The 19,468-nt window shown below is 40.0% G+C and overlaps 1 protein-coding gene across 1 annotated transcript in view; it reads right to left on the reverse strand.

The window, feature by feature from the left end:
* Nucleotides 1-18,111, reverse strand: part of SLC44A3 (solute carrier family 44 member 3) — a 39,740-nt gene extending 21,629 nt beyond the window's left edge. Inside the window, exons 1-10 of the mRNA XM_082287073.1 lie at nucleotides 17,992-18,111; nucleotides 17,678-17,785; nucleotides 15,163-15,305; nucleotides 14,584-14,720; nucleotides 13,070-13,163; nucleotides 11,534-11,703; nucleotides 10,892-10,981; nucleotides 10,140-10,264; nucleotides 8,274-8,460; nucleotides 246-411 (exon numbers count right to left, since the gene is read on the reverse strand). Of these exons, the coding sequence (XP_082143199.1) occupies nucleotides 246-411; nucleotides 8,274-8,460; nucleotides 10,140-10,264; nucleotides 10,892-10,981; nucleotides 11,534-11,703; nucleotides 13,070-13,163; nucleotides 14,584-14,720; nucleotides 15,163-15,305; nucleotides 17,678-17,785; nucleotides 17,992-18,018 (1,247 nt within the window). The 5' untranslated portion in view covers nucleotides 18,019-18,111. The remainder of the gene's footprint in view (nucleotides 1-245; nucleotides 412-8,273; nucleotides 8,461-10,139; nucleotides 10,265-10,891; nucleotides 10,982-11,533; nucleotides 11,704-13,069; nucleotides 13,164-14,583; nucleotides 14,721-15,162; nucleotides 15,306-17,677; nucleotides 17,786-17,991) is intronic.
* Between the last annotated feature and the right edge of the window lie 1,357 nt (nucleotides 18,112-19,468).

The following is a 19,468-nucleotide window of genomic DNA, read 5'->3' on the forward strand; positions in this document are numbered from 1 at the left end:
TCTAACAGCTTGTATCAAAGCTCAGTTTGGCCCAGCATCTCCAGCAGTAGAGGCGAGTCACATTAATATCACACACACTGTAAAATCTTACTCAAGATCTTGCAACAAGCAACATAATTTTATAGTAAATGGGATTCCAGATATTGACATAATTGCAGTCTAATTGAGACTATTTTTCGTAGAAAAAGATTGAAAATAAATGCTGGAAAATCCCCAAAACTATCAAGCAGCAATTCTGCACTCACCTGTTGAAATAACAAGTAACCACTGCCCCAGCAATCACCATTTGCTGACAGGCAAGAATGAATTCACTAGTCCAGATAAGGCCAACGAAATGATACCATGCCATGTAGCAAATTCCAGACAGAGCTCTGTATTCTACTTGTCCTCCTGAAGTGGACTCTGCAGTACCTGAAGTTGGGATTACACCATTGTATTATTATAACATGCCAGACAAGGGGAGAAAGGGGAAGGGGGGACGGGGACATAGAAGTACATAGAAGTGCTTCTGTGCACATTCTCTTAACTTCTCTTCAGTAAAGTTACAAAAAAAAAATTCCAATGCTATTTAATTCTGTCCATTCTAACAAAGTTAGAGAGACAACATTTTGTAATTCAAATTGAATTTTGAAAAATAAAATCTCACAAAAAGCAAAAGATTGTGTTTAAATTGGGATTGAGACACAGCTACCAATAAAGAGGAAAGCTATATATTAGTAAAGATTTCTGAGAAGACATTACTCAAGACTTAAGTGACAAATAGTTCAGAAGTAAATGAAATCTTAATTTTCATTATTTAAATTTGAAACAAATTCACAGTTATAAAATGCTTTAGGGTTTGGGATTTTTTTTTTTTTTGTAAGAAGCAGAAGAGAAAGACTGCAGAAAAGTATTAAGGATACACAACATACTGTTGCAACAAAACAAAACAAATATTTTAATTGCAATTACAAATCAGAAGCATGGTCATTAGTTTTCTGTTCTCTATACTTTGAAATCTTTGTGCAAAATACAGGCACATAAATGTAGGTTCTCTGGGGGGAAAAAAAAAGTAGACATCTGTATGGTAGTATATGCTCCAATGTTAGTACTGTATCCAGAAACATGGACAAATTAAGTTATTCAAGCTAAAAACATTCCTTCCACTTCTGTTACTCACAAAGAATTTATTCCATATTCATAAATGGCTTTTTAAAAATGGCTTTAAAAAGGTGGGGGCAACTCAGATTCCTCAACAATCAGACCTTTCTTTGTGCCATCCTATTTATGGCACTTGACTCTGAAGGCTAGTCAAGGGATAATGGCATTAGGACCATTTGATCCTAGTAAAAGGTCTCTAGGTTTCTAAGATGCTTTTTTTTTTTTTTTTTTTTTACCAAGCCTTAAGTCTATTAACCTTAAAGAGAAACATGTTCACCAAACAAAACAATCTCTGGAGGTGAGTAGTTTCTTATTCCAACTCCATGAAAGAAGTAACAAAGTGAGACAGAATTGGCTACTCCTGCTAGAACAGCAATAAAACTTAAGCTTTAATACTACATGTATTCATTTGGTGGACTTGGCAGTGTTAGATTTACAGCTGGACTTGATGATGCTAAAGGTTTTTTCCAACCTAAATGATTCTATGAGCGTGTGTTCTCCTCCAGGACAACACACCACCTTCAAGTTCAAAACTGCCACTTATACAAAGCTATCTAGGAAATGGCTCCTTTCTGGCCTGTTTTCTATAGCCACAGACTTCTTATTCAAGAATAACTAAAAGTAGAAACAGTAAAGATTTGTTTCGGCAATACCATCAGGTTTAGACAAGCTTTTCTTAAGTTTTCAGAACCAAGGTCTATTTTTCTGTAAATTAAGAAAAATATTCATCTACCCCATAGTAACACTGCAACATTATTTTAATGTGCTTTGAAGGATAAAAAAGTGCTACATGGGTGCATAAATTCAGACATATGTTCTAGATATTTTCTTTTCCCAGAGGTTAACAATATTGGCGGAACAGGCAAGCTCTCTCCAGTGCTGTAGAGTTGGTCATTCACAGAAATACTGTTGTGCTTCCTATATACTTAAATGTATTTTAAGTCTGTGAAGTGCAAAATATTTGATAGTTTAAAAAATCTAATACTCAGATCTCTTCTTGCAAATTCTCTGTCATTCCTCCCCATCCTGTGCCTCCCTGGTTTTAAGTTTGCAAAAGTAGGGGGTTTTTTTAAGGGGAGTTTTTAGGATATAATCATTTACTTAGGTCATTAAAACAAGTGAGGCACTATATAATTCTGAATTCAAGAGATCTTTCGTTTTCCATATTTCTTCCAGAAACTCTAGACTGCCTTTTTCTGCAGTGCCATACACGCTCATTATCCATAGCCTACAGCCCTTACTGACAGAACTTAAGCAAACAATTTGTCAATAAGATACAAGGTGTCCTACCTCTCCATTTGCATGCAAAACCATTATGCCATTTGGTAGCAGAATTAAGCACATTTTCCACCATACAATCCACCTGAACATTTCTTTTTCCAAAACAGGCTTTCTCAGGCTCTGTTTCTGTAGTGTTGGCATGAAGACTGATAAATGTACATATGGCAAGCTAATTCTGTTTGCCTTTTACCAGCCTAATGAAATAACCACCTGCAGTAACAACAGTAATGGCTTTGTCTTTCCTGGACAACCTTATACTTGTACATGTACACAGTGCTGTGCTCAGCTGCACAGAAATCAGGCAGAGCCACCTGCGAACTCACCTTTGATCACTTTGCTGGTCAGGGATGGTAAACTTTTTTGTTACTTCACAAAAATCTGTTTACCAGTATAAACATCTGTGTCTGATTCCCCGTCTTCTGGGCCTACCAGACGTGCATGATTTTGTCAACAGAACTACATGCAATGCTATTTTTCTATATCAGTAGCCCAGATAAACTTTAAAGCTATTCTAGATAACCTGTTGAGAAAAGTATATGCCATTTTCCCCATCACTGTGCTGTGATATATCTGTTCATACAAACTAAACTTTTTCAACAAAGTCCTGAAACACAGTTTAATCTGTCAGCAGAATATTTTTCTCCAACTACACAATCATGAATCTTTCCAGTGTACCATACACTCTTAGTGATAACATTAACAAGTCAGTAAAGAACTGAAGTCCCTACAGCTGAATTACCAAATCTGGAAGCCTTTGATCAGGACAAATGTTGATCTGCTGCCAGTACTTCAAAAGAAGTGATGTTAACAATGCGAACAGGCACAAGTGTTTGCAGCAGAACCCAGGAGAGTTTCCCTATGGGACTCGCAGCTCAGGGCTGCTCTGGCAGCCAGCACAGCAGAGCAGTGAGGCACCAGTCAGCAGTGGGTGCACGCAGTACCTTCAGCTACATTCTGGGACTTCCAGACTTAGGTCAGATGTCCTTACTCGGCAGCTGCTTCTGCGAGGTTTTGCTGATGCCTACAGCAACAGGCTGTTGTAAGAGACAAAAATTCCTGGGAAGTCTAGTCCAGCAACTTCCTTATCACAAACAAAGAGCCACTGACGAGAATACTGAGAGCCTGTTTATCAGTTCCTGTTAACATGAAAATGTGTTGTGCGCCTCCCACTGCTAAGTGAGGAAAGGTTCTGGAATCATACACTGAATCTTAGTGCTTCCTGCAACAGAATTGATTGTGTTATCTTATTTAGTGCTTTTTCATGTAAAGGTATTTACAGCTAAACTACCTAATTGTAATTGGAATGTCAAGGCCCCTGCAGGAAAGATATTTTTATTGCTCATTTTGCTGCTGCACAGCTTCACGTGGCAGTTCTGCTGCACACTTGCCTGTAGGATACAACTTCATTGCACAAAAAAATCACACCACCTTCTCATCCTACATGCACAGTATTTACACCATGTGGACCTCACAGCTCCTGTGTGTTGGAAGGTTGAAAGACATGCTCTGTTGTGCCACAGGGTCACATCAGTTCTGCTGTGAAATACCCACAAATTAGGAAACAATAAAACTCAATAACCCTAAGATATATCAGCTTTTCCAAAGAACAGCTGAATTCCATTCTTAGCCAGCTAATGGTTCTTACTGGTGCCACTGCTCGTGCTACCTAAAGTCTCATGAAGTCTTGGCATTTCTCCTAGTTTTCTAGGTCTGGAATTCACTCAGTCTCTGCTGCTGTTACAGATTCTGAATTACCAAGGTACTTAGGCAGGTGCCTACCTTAAAATGCATAAGTAGTCCCACTGATTTTAATAGGATTATCCATGTGTTTCAAATTAGTCATGTGCATAAGTACCTTTCAAGTGCAGGCTATAGGTTTCTATAGTTCCCAAGAAGTTAGATTTTTTTCTCACAGTTAACACTAACTTTTGGAGGAGATGTAAATAAGGTGCCTGCATGGTTGCATAATGATCAGGTGCACCACAGCTGAAGAGAGGATCAAGTGCTCCAGAACCGTTAAGATGCAGAGACACCATAAATATTGTATAACTAGTGCAGATTCAAGGAAAATGTTAAGAGCAGGTGCAGCACAGCAGCAAGCCAATTTCATTTAAACCATCTCTCTGTATTAGACAAAAGACTAGTGTCTTTGCAAACATTTCATTTTTTCAGCTTTCTTGGTATACTTGCATTTAAAATACAGCCTACACAGCCCCAGAAAATAAATCTGCGAGAGAAAAACATCAAAATTTCAAACCCAAGAAAATCACCACCTGTATTTTACAAGCTGAATCCTAGATAGGCAACTATTTGTCAGTGAAGAAAACAAATTGCTCTGTAAGAAAAAGTGTATCTTTGGAGGTCTTCAGAGAAGTACTCTCAAGTGGTGCAAAAAGCCCCCAAACCTCAAAATAAAAAGAAATATCTTCCACTTACAGGACAATCGTAGGAAACTAATAAATAATACAAAGTGCATTATTAACCATACAGTTCTGTATGCATTTATCGTTACAGGATGTGTAAGTACGAGTCATCCTAGAACAGCAGAACAACCCCCAACTTATCTTACGGTGAGCTGCTTTAATAGCCAGCATTTCAGAGGACTCATATTTGGGTCGAAAATTTGAAGTACAACCTAACGGAATATTCTCATTACCAAATCTCGTTTACTGTTCATCATCCAAGTTTTGAATCACAGAACAAATCTGACATAGAGTAAGGGACTGGAAATCCAAACAGCTATCCTGCTAACGCGGACCCCCTGACACCCGTACAGCTCGCCTCAGCCTGAGGGCTGAATCAAACAATCCATTACTCCTTCCGCGGAACCCCGAGGGGCTGCGGCAGCCTTTGTTCCCGTGTTTCTCCGGGAGGAGTTTCCCACCCCGCGGCCATGAGCGGCCGGGCCGGCGTGAGGCACTCCCCGCGGGCTGCGGCGCCCCCTGGCGGGCGCTGCTGCGGGGGTTCACGGGCCGGCTGAGGCTCCGCGGGCGCGGGGGGACAGCGAGGGACAGCGAGGGAAAGGACAGCGAGGGACAGCGAGGGACGGCGAGGGACGGCGAGGGACGGCGAGGGTCCGACAGCTCGGCAGAAACTGCCGTCATCGACACAGCCGGGACAGACACAGAGCCGAACTCACCCAGCGGCATCTTCCATCTGCATTCAGACTTCAGTTTTAACTGAGAAGTGATTTGGGTTATTTATCAAATGCACATACTCTTCTAAACACGAACATGCTTCTAACAGGAAGATCTTATAAGGACTGACATCTACACTAAAAATATCCTGCCACAATACCTCCATCCATACCTATGTTTTACTAGGTTGCTCATATAAGCAATTTATTGGAAATAACCTTCCCTTCTTATGCAAAATCTGAGAAAAGTCAATTCTTTTAAAACTGAAACTTTATCATCACTCTGCTGTGCAGCAAGCTTATGCTGCCCTCTGTACCATATTGTTTGCATTACTTGCTGGAAACATCAGCTAGGGAGAAGACAAAACCTAAAATACCTTTGAGTCAGGAGTTGCGTGCTGCACTATGAATGTAGCAGCAGGTCATAAACTGAATCCTACTCTCCAAGAAGGCAGAGGAAAAAGAAAAAAAGTTGAATGAAAATGCCTAGCAGGAAACAGAGAATATAACCAATGAAGGAGAATGGCACAACATGGAAAAAGCATAAAAAGCCTCTCAAAAGCAGTTTTCATTGGATTTTACTCCCCTGTGAATTTATGTGGAATTTGCTTTTGGATATAATGTGCAAGTCACTATTTTCCTGCAAAGTCTGTAAAAGCATCCATTAAATACCCAAATAATTTCCCATCCTGCCCTTAAAATCAAGCTGTTTCTGTCACGTGAGATAAAATATTTCAACTCTTCTAATGACCGCTGCATTTCCAAAAGCTCTTGAATACAACAGACTCAGCTGGCATTTTCTAAACTTAGATAGAACAAGGGCAAGCTTTACATCCTTATGTGTGCATATTAAGTCAGCTGGATTTAACATCAAGGATGTAATATTTCCTCTCATAGTTCTTGTTAATTATACATTTAGAAAATCTGTGTCTTATAATTAATTTTATTGTCCTGTTACTAAATTTACTACAGTTAATGTTTATCTTAAATTGTATCTGATCCAAGCAGGTGCATGAAATGAACAGTTGGTTGATAGCTCAGAAGATGCTCCTTTCTATAAAGCCTGAAGCAGTGATAAGGTATCCCACAAGGCCAGTTTCAGAATTACTGCTGCCTGTCTGATCCATACATAGATGGTATAAAGATGTTGCAGAAAAGCTAACAACATCAATATAGAGCTGTGTCCAGCAAACAATGCTGCTTCTGTATTGGGAAAATCTAACTCAAAGGAGTGTGGAGAAGGAATATAATATCCATGACATCTAAAGCAAAGGGCATCAGCTTGACTATTTATTGAGGAACCATTCACAAAGAGACAGCAGGCGAGTCATTTGGCCACGCTAGGTCTGACCCTTTTGCAGGAGAAGCAGGTTATCAGCAGCTTCAAGGAGCCATTCCTGACAGACATGAGCTATTCAGAAAAAGGCAGCAGAAACAGACTTGCAAATCGGGATGACTGGCCAATGAAAGCTGGAGGGAAACAGATCCCAATCTAGCCTAAGCAATGGGTGTGATTCGCAATGCCAGCATGGACTCAGCTTCTTGTGTTAGAAGTGAATTTGGTCTTGTAAAGAGCCAGAATTAACTGAGATGGAAGCAGTTGTGAACTAAGAGGAGTGAGGTACCTGATCCATGGAGGTAGGGAATACAGCCAGCTTTGCCAAATGGGCTCAGCTATGGAAAGGCTGGGGTCTTTCCTGGCCTAGCAGGAAACTGTAAGTCTGTACTAAGGAGTTACTGCAGCCACTGTCTCAAGCGATGGTGGAAACACAAAATAAAATGGTAACACACAAGCACCTGAAGAATAAGGCTGCATTTGGTTTTCCACACAGAAATCACTGCCAAGTTTCAGAAAAGAGAAAACCCATAAACAAGGGTCTCCGTCCACATCAATTCTACATCCGTTTCAACCCAAAGGATAACAATTAGCTCCTAACAGTGGCCCTAGAAATTGAAAGTGAAAAAAATACCAGCCCCCAAATCATAATACTTTTCATGGACAGAGGCTGATGTCTACATGAAGAGTTATCCCCAGAGCTACACAGCATTTAGCTTCACGTCTTTGGGTGATGTTCCAGGGAAGGACAACCTCTCTCTCTGTTGGATGGCATGGTGCTGGGCCAAGGGACAGCATCCAAATTACCCTGGTTCAATCTGTGACAGATCTTACAGTTATATCCCTCAGTAATACCATTTCCATACTAAAAATCTGTTCTGCCAAATCTTTCATAGTGCTTGACTTTACACAGAGCACCTCCTCTACAACTGCATGAACCACTGGATTAATCCAAACACTGTTGCACTGGTCCAAGTGATAGCAATTCCCACTGAACTACTGCTCTGAAGCAATGTTCTGCCTTTGTGACAATTTAATATTGTTTAGTTAGAGGAGACAAACATTCTCATTTTGTAACAATTGCACTAAAAGCTGTCTCCTCCTTCCTGTTGCTTTCTTCATTTAAGGTCACCAAACATATACTGTACCTACCACAAACTATTAACAAATAAATGAGAAAGAACAAACTCAAGTCCACATATGGAAGCAAAAGGGAAATGTAGAAGACTCCAACAAGTGGGAAATAAAATAAAGGGAACAAGTAACTCTGCCATGTAACAATGCTAGCCCACATTTTATACACCAAGAGGTCCCACATGTAAGAAGAGAACTTAGGAAATGGATAGGATTCAGTCAAAAACATGAAAATCATTTACTTACCTGCAGTTCCTAAGCTAAGTAATACAGCAACCCAAAATACCCAGAACACAATGAGAATCAGAAAGGTCCAGAGTGGTTGGAACAGGAGGAAAGGAATTCTGCCAATGATTTTATCAACAATTCGAAAGAGCTGTACTGCAAACTGAAGCCTCTTTCTTAGTACAAAGATAAGGGAGAGCAGAACAACCTGTTACAGGAAATAAAAAGACAAATTATTGGGGGTTTTACCCCAAGAAAATTATCAGAATTGTCAAATGTGGGATCAGAGGATACAGACTTCACAAAGACATGACAGCAAAGCAATTTAGATAATCTTAATACACATTGGAAAATCCACCTGAGACACTCCCTATGTTCCCAAAGAGCCTGTGGATTAATATCTCGTTTTCTGCAATAATTGCTGCTGGATTTTTAAACAAAATAGGTTTTGTAAAACTTTAATTCTTCTAATGCAACAGTTTGTTTTGCTTTACAGCAAACGTAAATGTACATTAAACACTACACATTGCTTTCACATATCCTGCATGTCATGAACTTTTAAACTTTCTTTCTACTCAGATCAGCTTGCCACTGTTCACTTTCACAATGGTAGGAGAACCAGTCCTTTTCCTGTAGTCCACAACAAAACTAGTTTGAGAGCTATGTATGTATGTAAGCAAAGCAGACATAAAATGAAAACTTATCTAAATAAATTATTGTCTTCCCGAAGTAAGAAACCAACCCTCCAATAACAAAACCCTGAGTCAAAAACCCCACAATAACCCCAGTTCTTTGTATGTGACAAGGAACTATGAACAGCAGTTAAAAGGGAAGTTGGAATATATAGAACAATAAATACAACCAGTGGCAGTTGCTTCACTAGTTTTTTTGCCTGCTCTAGAAAGAGGCTACCAGCTCTGAAGAGAAGCATAACCTGCAGCAGTGGATGTTCCCACAGTTCTGCAAACAAGTCAGTTGTACTGGAACACACATGCATTCAAAGAAACTTTTTCTTACCTCTTTAGCATCAGCAGATGTAAAAAGGTCATAACTTATGGAGGATATAAAAAAATTATCTGTGACACATTAATATTTGTCACTGTAAACTGTCAGACTGTTCATATCTGGCAAATTCCATATAGATCTTACTCATCTCTAAGAAAACAGGACAATCACTTTGACAAATGTCTCATGAAGCACAAATTGACTGTACCCTCAAATTGAGCAATGGCTCCTTTAACATTGCAACATCAGAGTGAAAAAATCACTTAAGAAGTTGCAAGTGGCACTCAGATTTTCTGTTGTAAAACAAGATCAGTGAGAGAAAAACAGAATTTGACCCCAGAACTTGAGGTCTAGACAATGCTGCCTGTGTTTCACTGCCCCTTTTATTGTCTAAAAGAGCTGCCACCCCTTTCTCCTACTGACAGGGCGGGATGAATCCACAGATCTCCTGTCCATACTCAGCCAAAACCCCTGTGTTTGTTCAACATGATTGTCCAGTGAGCTGATGCAGAACAAAATGGGGATGGAAAAAAATTTTTGCATTTTTACACCAACAACATTAACACTGTTTGCACAGGTTTGAAGTGTGGCAGGGCTGACAAACAAGTTTCACAATGAAGTTACAAAGTTATTTTTGTCGTTTTGATGGGGGCCTAAAAATCTAGATGGAACTAGATTTTTCGGAATCTTTAGGGTCCCTTCCAACCCAAACCATTCTATGATTTTATGATTATATTTAAATGCATGTAAGAAGATCTCAGATTTTATTCTCATTTTCCAATGTGAATAGAATTAGGAATTATTTTTACTGTTGCAGAACCACTGTAGTTCAAGTGTTCAAGTTACAGCCTCTGCCATTGCTTAGGGCAAAACATTACTTACAGTAACTATTGTTGAGAAGATGGCATATCCAAGTAGGAACTTTACGTTTTCCTTTTCTGTTTCCAGTTCAGTGCTGGGATCATTCCTATAGTCATAATGGAGCCACCAGAGAACACCTGAGATGACTGAGCAGACCAGAGCAGCATGAGGGTGGGCAGTGCATGCTGTTGCTGGCAGGCTGGTGCCTGCCTGGCCTCCCTCCCCAGTCTCCCGCCCTCCCCACTAACCCACACATGGCTCAGGAATACTGCCAATTAGCAAAGTGAGGCACTGCATCAGTGATCACAGAGAAAGTTCCAATAGTCAGACTGAGGTAAAACCACAGCAGAATGTTTGGATTTCTTGCAGTTATTCTAAGGCTCAGGCATGTAATTTTATTGTGGAGATACAAAGCTAAATTTAACGGAATGACAAGATTTAGCCAGACACATTCTTATGGTTGTCCCTTTCTAAAGCAGGCAGTCTAAGAGTTCAGTAAACATTCTTTGAAACAGTAGCATTTTCATAACTGCATTCATCTGCCAAAAGAAATGTTTTTTCTAGGCATCTATAAAAACAATAAACATCACCCTCATTCTAACACTCAGCAGCTGGAACAGCACAGCCAGACCTTGGCACCAAAAAGGCAAGCAGGCCTCAGTTTGGAAATGACTATGGTAAGCTGAAGGTTACTGAGGATGGCCATGAAAAAAAGGATAACTGTTTGTTCAGCTGCTAATCCTTCAGTTCAGTGAAACAGTAAATATACTTACACAACAAACCAAAAACAACCAGTGCAATCAGAGTATGGATGAGGAGGGTCTGAATGAATCTGAAGGCTAAAACCAGTATCAAAGAGAAGGCTGAAAAATACATGTAGTAAGTTTGAGTGTTACAACCTTTTGATTTTAAATATAAATTTAAGGTTCTTGTAGAATTTTGGCTTTTATTTTTAAACAGTAGTCTCAAAATCAACAGCATTTAGCAAAGTTGGCAACCTTCTTAACATTTAAAGCACCCAGTTACCTGTAACTTAAATAACAAGGAACTTATAGCTGATATATTTCACCACAGGAATTACTAGCTTTTTAAATAACATTTTATACAAGATTTAAGTTCAAGTGCTCATGCTGATGTCCTTTTTTTTATCAACAATTTCTTACAGTCCCCTAAAATGAGGTACAGAACCATGTAATGAAACACAGAATCTGATAATTCAGAGGTCTGCATTTCACCAGTCTATTAAACGCCTCCTGATAAAACCTGACCACTCTTTCTTAAAAATAAAGGAAATATTAAAATATGCCCAGAAAATATGAAAAAAAATCCACTTTCGAAATAAACATATAGACTTACAAGAAACATTTTAACCTTTTAATTGAATATCATTAATCACTTTTTACTTATAGCCTTACCTAGTGCAAGGACACTCAGTCCTATCACAGTATCTCTTCCTGCCAATATTCCACTCAGAATTCGGTGAAAAACATCCATTTCATTAACCATACTTATTAAGACAGATGCATACTTGGAATAGCATTCAGGATTTTGTGGAACACATCGATTAAATAATGGAAAGGATTTACTGAAAGGTTAAAAACAAAAGCAGTAAAAAATATTAATTACTGGCCAAACAGTTTAAAATCCACAGAGATCCATCCTGCCATTCTCCACAGAGAGCATTCTGTTATAAAGGGTAGTTTTATGTATTAACTGCAAAATAAACTCCTAATGGTGCCATGCCTGTTTCACTATACCAGAACAGATCCATTCAAGATCAGCCTGGGGAAAAAATTTAACAACTCTCTCATTAACTACTATCACCATCAGCACACAGCTCCTATTCCCTTTCTAGTCAGGCTCCATCTGCTTTGCTCCCATGTGTTTATGTAAAAAAGAAGTTCATGCTAACATAGCTGTAACCTATGCTGTTGTAGATAATTCTAGATCACAAACAGTTTGCATTGTTTTTATGATATTTAAGCATTCTAAAAGCCACACCAAAACAATGTGTGCAAGGTACAATTAATGGCACCAAATATTTATACAAAATTATTTGGCACTCCCACCCAAGCTTCTTGCATATATTTATTGTCCCACTTTGGCAGTGCTGCACTAGAACAGTCAAAGGCATATTCTTACCTGAAAAGGAGAGGTTTTGTCATCAACAGTTAAAAATTCCTCTAACTAGCTTTGCTTCTACTATGAAATATTACTGTGCAAGATGAATAACTTCGCTAAGTTCCTTGATAACCAGAAAAAAAGCCTAGAAAGTTGAGGAAATAAGTGAAACATGCCATAGTTTTTCATCAATTTACATGCTGTCCCTTGATCCACTGTATGTAACGTTTTTATGTGTCTCCTACCCTCTTCTGTTCAGCTTGCTCTTCCATTTTCTCCTGTTCAGACCAGATGACTTAGCTCTGCAGAGAGATTCCAATTCTCTGCTGAATTTTCATGACACAGTGGAACTTAAAATCATGGGTTTAAGAATTTTGACTCACAAATTCCAGATTATAAAGACAGCAATATCCACAGATCCGTGCTTCAAGCCAGCTGGCTATAAAGTTATTCTGATGGAAATTTCTGGGCTCAGGGTAAGAAGCAAAGCCCCAGATAACATCCTTGGCATTGAGGGAGAGAGCAAAAGTCTGTGCAGGAGGGAAGTTGTTCCTCATATGGAGTGCTTTTTTCCTAATTTGGAGAGGGAAAACTCTCTAAAGTGTAGAAGAATGAAGGGAATGCAGTCCTTGTTTATTCTATGGGACAGGACACTGGCATGTTCACAGTCACAAAAAAGAACTCTTAAGGATACACGGACAAAAATAAATAAACAAAACAAAACCATCCTGACTGTGAACTATCAAGCCAAACACAAAATGTGAGGAAGTAACAATCCATAAGAAGCTGTTCAGACTCAGGGATATTATAAAATACCCAGTAATTCTTACCTTGGTGGAACTGGCAGTGTGGGACAGAGCTGAGCTGCCTTTGGATTTAGTGTGTAATTGGAAACATTCAGGTTGTAAATGCAAAGAAAAGAACCTAAAAGGTAAAAAAAGAAAAAAGTAACTGAAGATTAGTAAAAATTTGAGAGAAAAACACATTAAGAACTACGTTTTGTTTGCACTTCTGGTTTGATCCCTCAGCAGGCCATTGTCATCCCTGATATTCCAGTGAGAATGCAAGTAACAAATTAGGCAGTTGAGTAAATCTAAGGCAACCTCTGCAGAACCCTTTGCCTTCTCGATTTAACTACACTTATCTTCCAGGCAGGCACACTGCTCCACAGTGCCATGCTTGGCTATTAATCCTTGCTCACAAGGATAAGAGAAAAACGTAAAACGGGGGAAGCCACAATAGAGCTAGGCCATCATGAGTTAGAAGAGAATATATATGTATGCAGAAACCTAACTTGTGCTGGGATGTTGGTGAAATATTACCCGGTACACTGCTAATAATACTCTGCTCCATTATACAGCACTTCTGGGGAAGAAAGTCTGGATACATCCAAGCCATTCAAAATGCAAGACTTCTCTCTGTTTTGACATAAACATGTAAGCAGCTGCAGCTGGAATTTGATACAATTATGTTTAGTTAGACTGAAAATACCTGTATAATACCACAGGTTTTTACACCTTTCTGTACATACCAAATGATGTCAAACTACCTCGAAACTAAATGGAAACAAATATTGTCAATTTAAATAGCAATCCCTGCCAAGCAAAACATCAAAACAAAAAAAGAATGGGATACTGACCTCTAACAAAAATGGCCTTTAACATTCATATGGTCTGAAGTTTCTACAAACTCCATGAAATAAGGCTTAGGCTACAGATTATTTTATTTACATGTTGGACATGAATAAACTGGAGTCTCTTTCACACAACAGCTACTTCTGATAGCATTTTCATCTTGAACACCAGAATCAAATAAAATTTCTAGGTGTGTCCTGGTTTTGCTGGGAAGTGAGAGGCTGTGTGGTACTTAGGTGCAACAAAAATGGAATAGCAAAACTACAACAAAATGGAATACCAAACATTGGGATCTGATGTCTAGAGGAATAAAAACACTTGTGTCTTCCTGGAATTAGTAATTCCACCATAATTTTAATTAAATTTAAAGGAACCAATTGGACAAGTTTCTCAAACAGCATATGAACTCTGGTCACCTACTGGCACCCCTGCCAAACTTCACTAGTTCATTCTCAGAAGTCCGTTTTCTGCTACATAACCTCAGCACTGTGCAGGAATTGATCAACAACTTTCTAATTAGCATAAGAGAGCTAGAAACTATGGCTTTGAAATAAAGCAGAAACAAGACATTTTATTTTCTGTTACCATGAACTGTTCAGGAAATTAATGGTAAGGTATGACTCCCTAGTGTAAGAAACATAAAAAACAAAGTGGAAGCTGCTCAACTGTTCTACAGGTACACTAAGATACTCATATTCCCTGTGGCACACCATTATTCCTTGCAAAACTCTGGAGATCTTCCAAAGAGTTGAGCTGCTCTTGTGGACAACTTGACACGCACAAGGAAAGTGAACTGATTCTGAGGCTTTGTATTTCCAGGCTGCATGAATTCAGAAAGAACACATACCTAGAAAGAAAAAAAGATCCTCTTCTCAAAAACAAGCTTTCTTGGTTTGCTGTAAGTTTTAATTCTGAACCTTCTTTCCATCTTTTTAAAGTGCTACAAAGCAAATGAAACTTTTTCAGAAGGAGTCAGTAGAACGACTGGGAACTGCAGACTGCAACTTCCTTAAGTACAAAGATTTGCCATATAGAATGACTGCCTGCTTGGTTGAAGTCCCATTTAAGACCCTCTTTAAGAAGGCAGTTGCATAAAGCTTAACAATGCAGCACATTTTCAAATTCTGTTTTAACTTTTTAATTTCACTCCTCTTTTGCACTACTCCCACCTTTGTTGCCTTTCAATACAATGATGTACAGATACACAGATGTATATGACTGACAACTAGAAGATATGCATTTAACTTCTCAAACATTTGATTTATTTAGACATTATCTGATGTACTTACTTTTTATTAGTCATGTCCAATCCAGAAAGATTTGCTCCTTCTACAGGAGTGTTCTTCCGACCACATATGTTCCCAAAGCTATCATATCCAAGCACAAGTCTTTCTGCAGCACCAGCCACCACAGCATAGCCACTTATAAACATCTGTTAAAATATTTTTTTAATGTGAAAGCCTGCTATGATAGCTTTTTCTTCCCATTTAATAAATATTCCTTTTAAGTCATACATTTTTGTCTTGCAGTTGCAAACAGTTAAATCTAAAATCTACCCCTCTGCACAAGGCCAGAGCAAGTCATATGGACAAGTTTAGCCCTACTGCTTCCTTAGAGCTTTCCTTCATCTATTGTTGAAAGTATAAAAAATAAGCAGAATAACACAGGAGAAGAAAGATAGAGGTCCTGATCAAAATAAAAGCATTAGTAAGATGCTAAACGCTGTCCCTAGCGAAGTTCATGTGTGTCACTAGGCAAGATCACTCAAATGGTGATTTTTCATGCACTCACTGCATCTCATTTTACAGGGTGACCTTCAAGACTCACTTGGGCAATATATCTGCTGCCATAATGGGTCTTTGAAGCTGCTAGTGAATTTAATCAGAGGTATTTTTAAACACCAAGTATAATTAACATGAAGATTACCTGAAATTTTGGAAGGAGCACTCCTTAACACATGTGAAAAGCCTGGAGAAAGCTACACCGCACACTTAGGTGACACTGCCCTGACCTTTTAGTTGTTCTGCTGTCAGATCAAAGTTCCAGTAGATCATCTTCCTGTAAACCACAGAGGCTGCTAAGTACCTCTGCTGGCCAAGTAGCAGCAATCCTTAGTCAAAATAAAACACCTTGTCTAGGAATGCAGCTTAAACCCTCCTGTACCTCGTGAGAGCCAAAATAACCCTTGGAAAGTACCTTTGCAAGTGCCAAGAAGCAGCAATTCTTCTCTGAAACTGGTGAAGTCCTGAGTACTACTTTACCCAAAGGCTTGTCTCCACAGCACTCCAGCTATTGAAGAACTCAGTGACCCAATCTTCTCTTCTTTCCCATGAGGTACAAGTCCCATTTCACATCCACCAAGGACAATCACTAGGCTCTGTGGCTATGCGCCAGCTGCTGGCAGCAGCAAAATTTCTCAGTCCCACATTAACCACTACTACTTTGAATGGATAAGGCTGAATATTGGCTGTGCTCGAGACAGATTGCACGTCAGATCCAGCACAACTGCTTTCTTACTTAAGCTTTAGAACCTTTATTTGTTTTTCTACTTTTAATGCTTGTGACTAAAGATTGGATCTGGGCAAAAACATGTCTCAATACACAAATGTGTACATACGTGCTTCTTTAGTCCTCATTTTTGCTTATAGTAGACTCTTATTTTGCAGTCTTAACCAGTTCAGTAATTTTTAAAAATTATGATGGCATGTTAATGCTGTCTCAATATGGACATCTTTGTAAAGACTCCTCAATTCAAGCTGACATACTACTTGTGGATGTGATTTGCTACAATAACAAAATATTTCCAGATCCAGTTTGTTTACAGAACAAATATTTGTTAATAATTAAAATGGTCTCAGAAGGCAAGAAATGAGCTGGAACTGTAACTCAAATGAAACAGGCTTTCAGAAAAATTCTGGCATTCTTTCCAAAGGTGGCTATTACAGGTCCACTGTGTAGGTGATTATTTTTGTTTTAAGTGCAGAATCCTGGATACAAGCCATAAATATTGTTAAGTAACAGAGTAAGAGCTGCAGAGGTATATCTATATATGGCTGTGATACCCATTTCCACAGAGCTATTAATGTGATTTCAATTTTTTTCACTATGTGAACAAATCAGAGTTACATTTTCTTGAATGTTTTAAAAATAAGATCAAACACAAGAAAACTGATACATGTATGCAAAAAGCTATTTCGCAGAAACTGAGCAATAAAAACAGTGAGAGAAACCAAACAAAAATCCTAAATCCCTACCATTTGACAGGTTTCATTTGTGGCATTCCCTCCACTGATCAAAGCACTAAACATTAGACAGCAGGTAAAAAACAGAAGTTCACCATACATTCATGCAGTATTCAAAATATGTAGGTAATATTCTGCATTAGCTTCCATTTAAAAAGTTACTATGCATGGAATTAAAAAGTGTATTTATGGGAATCCAGAGTAGACACAGACATATCATAAAAAACCCTATCCACACTTCAGAAAGACAAAGCCTGTTCCCAAAAGCTTGCACACTGTTGTAAGCACGGGACAGATAGTGACTTAATGTAGCATCAGATGGACACACGTTGCAAGATATTAAAGCCACAACGAGTAAGTAGAATAAAGAGCCCAGTCCGAGCCAGGACTGATTTACAAAAAAGCGAATTCTAAATAACCCAGCCCTCTGTATACATGGTATCTGAAGCACGCGGGCAGAACTCTGAAGTGTGACAGACACAGACACGTCCCTGGGCAATCCCATTTACACTGGATCTGATTTTTCCTTCCAGGAAAAAACCAACCAAACAAGCGTGCTTACCAAGCCAGCCCAGAAAAGACAGAAGAGGAGCAGCCAGAGAGTGTCTGTGCACTTTCTGTAAGCGACTGGTCTCCATTCCTGTAGTTCAGAAATACTATCTCCAGAGTCCTAAACAGAAAACAACAGAATAAACTTCCTGTGAAATTAAATCAAGTTCCAAACTGCGGAGATTTCAGTAAGCGCGTAACTTGGCACTCTCAATGCCGAACACCTGGCAGCTCTCTGCCGCAGCGAGGTGCGCTGCTCCCCCGCACGCCCCGCTCTCTCTGCCCGCCCCCGCCGGTGTCCCGGGCACGCTCCGGCCCGGAGCTCACCTGCCGCCGGCCCCCGTTCCGCTCCATGGCCGCGCTCGCCGGGCCGGGCCGGGCCGTGCTCCGCGGGGGCGGCGGGCGGGACCGGGGCGCAGCCGACTCGGCGGGGCGACGCTGCCCGGGGCTCGGCTCCAGCGCCGCGGGGCAGGGCCGGGCGGAGCGCCCCGGCCGGGCGGTGGCACCGCCAGCAGCTCCGCCCGCCGCGGTGGCCGGGCCGTGCCCCGGAGCGGCGGGGCAGCTGCGCCGGCGGGAGGGAGCGGCACTGCTGCTCCGGGGCGCTTCACTCCCGCAGCCCGGCTCCCGGAGAGGCGCTCGGGGCCCGCAGCGCTCGGGGCCGGCCATCGCCCCGCGCTCTCGGGGGCCGCCGGCAGCTCCTCCACAGCCTCAGGTTTATACAGGGCCCCCGGCCAGGGTGGCAGGTTTATGTTTCACCCTTCATGAGCTTATATCTGGGAGTAACTGAAGGTTTGTTACTGCCAGCACAAAATGGGGGCTGTTCCTACCTGTAAAGCCCTTTGATGCTGATACCCGTTTGGCTGTTCTGGCTGCATTATCAATACACAGTCAGTCATAGATCCTTTTCAGCTTCTCTTTGATGTTTGTACAGTTACCTCACGCTGACGTGCTGTTTTAGGCGATACATACCTCTCGTCTAGGTTCATAGGAATTTTGCATGCAGGAATAGCCTGCAATAACAGGAATAACACTAAATTAGGTCAATCCTTGTAACTCAGATGACCAAGGGATGCAGGAATTATCAGCCACTTTTAATAACATGTTTTCTCTGTGCTGTCCCTGTTGCCTTTTTAACTTTATGTTCACTAAATTCAGCTCAATAATTTAGAGAAAATTACAAATTGAAAGGATATTAAAAGAATGGTTCTGTTCTCTTCCTGACAGTCAGTGGAACAATAAATGTCCTCTTTAAGAAGTAACACAACATCTGCAACTGCAATAAAATTTAATTAAATGAAAGCTGTTTTGCAAAACTGTGTAAGAATCGGTCCATCTTGTATAGGAGACACAGCACTAGGCTAGCCTTGTCTAGAGAAGAAAAGCAAAACAAACCCAACATATTCCAATTCTCTGGAGAAAGTGCAGCATAAAGCCTTGGTGACAAACGTAGGTAAATAGGTAATATCAGAAACAGATTTTTAAAAAAAGGAATTCATCTCTGCCCCAGAGCATTTCAGAGTCCTTCTAAGCTGACTAGAAATAACTACATTTTCCCAAAAGTTTAAGTTATACAATATCTCCAAAATTAACATTCTTACTGTTTTGACAGAACTTGGTACAATTCTGATTTAAATTCACACACACACACACACATACACACCTTCCCAAGAAGAGGTTCTGAAGAAACACAGCAAGAAAGATTTCTAAAAACTCTGTCTTACAAAGGATTTATTAAACCGTTTAGTTCCCACCCAGCTCATAGTTCTTGTCTTTATCAGCATTCTGTCCTTTAATGCTCATTATC

The sequence above is a fragment of the Coloeus monedula genome (genome assembly GCF_965178545.1).
Source record: "Coloeus monedula genome assembly, chromosome: 9".
NCBI classification, from domain to species: Eukaryota; Metazoa; Chordata; class Aves; order Passeriformes; family Corvidae; genus Coloeus; species Coloeus monedula.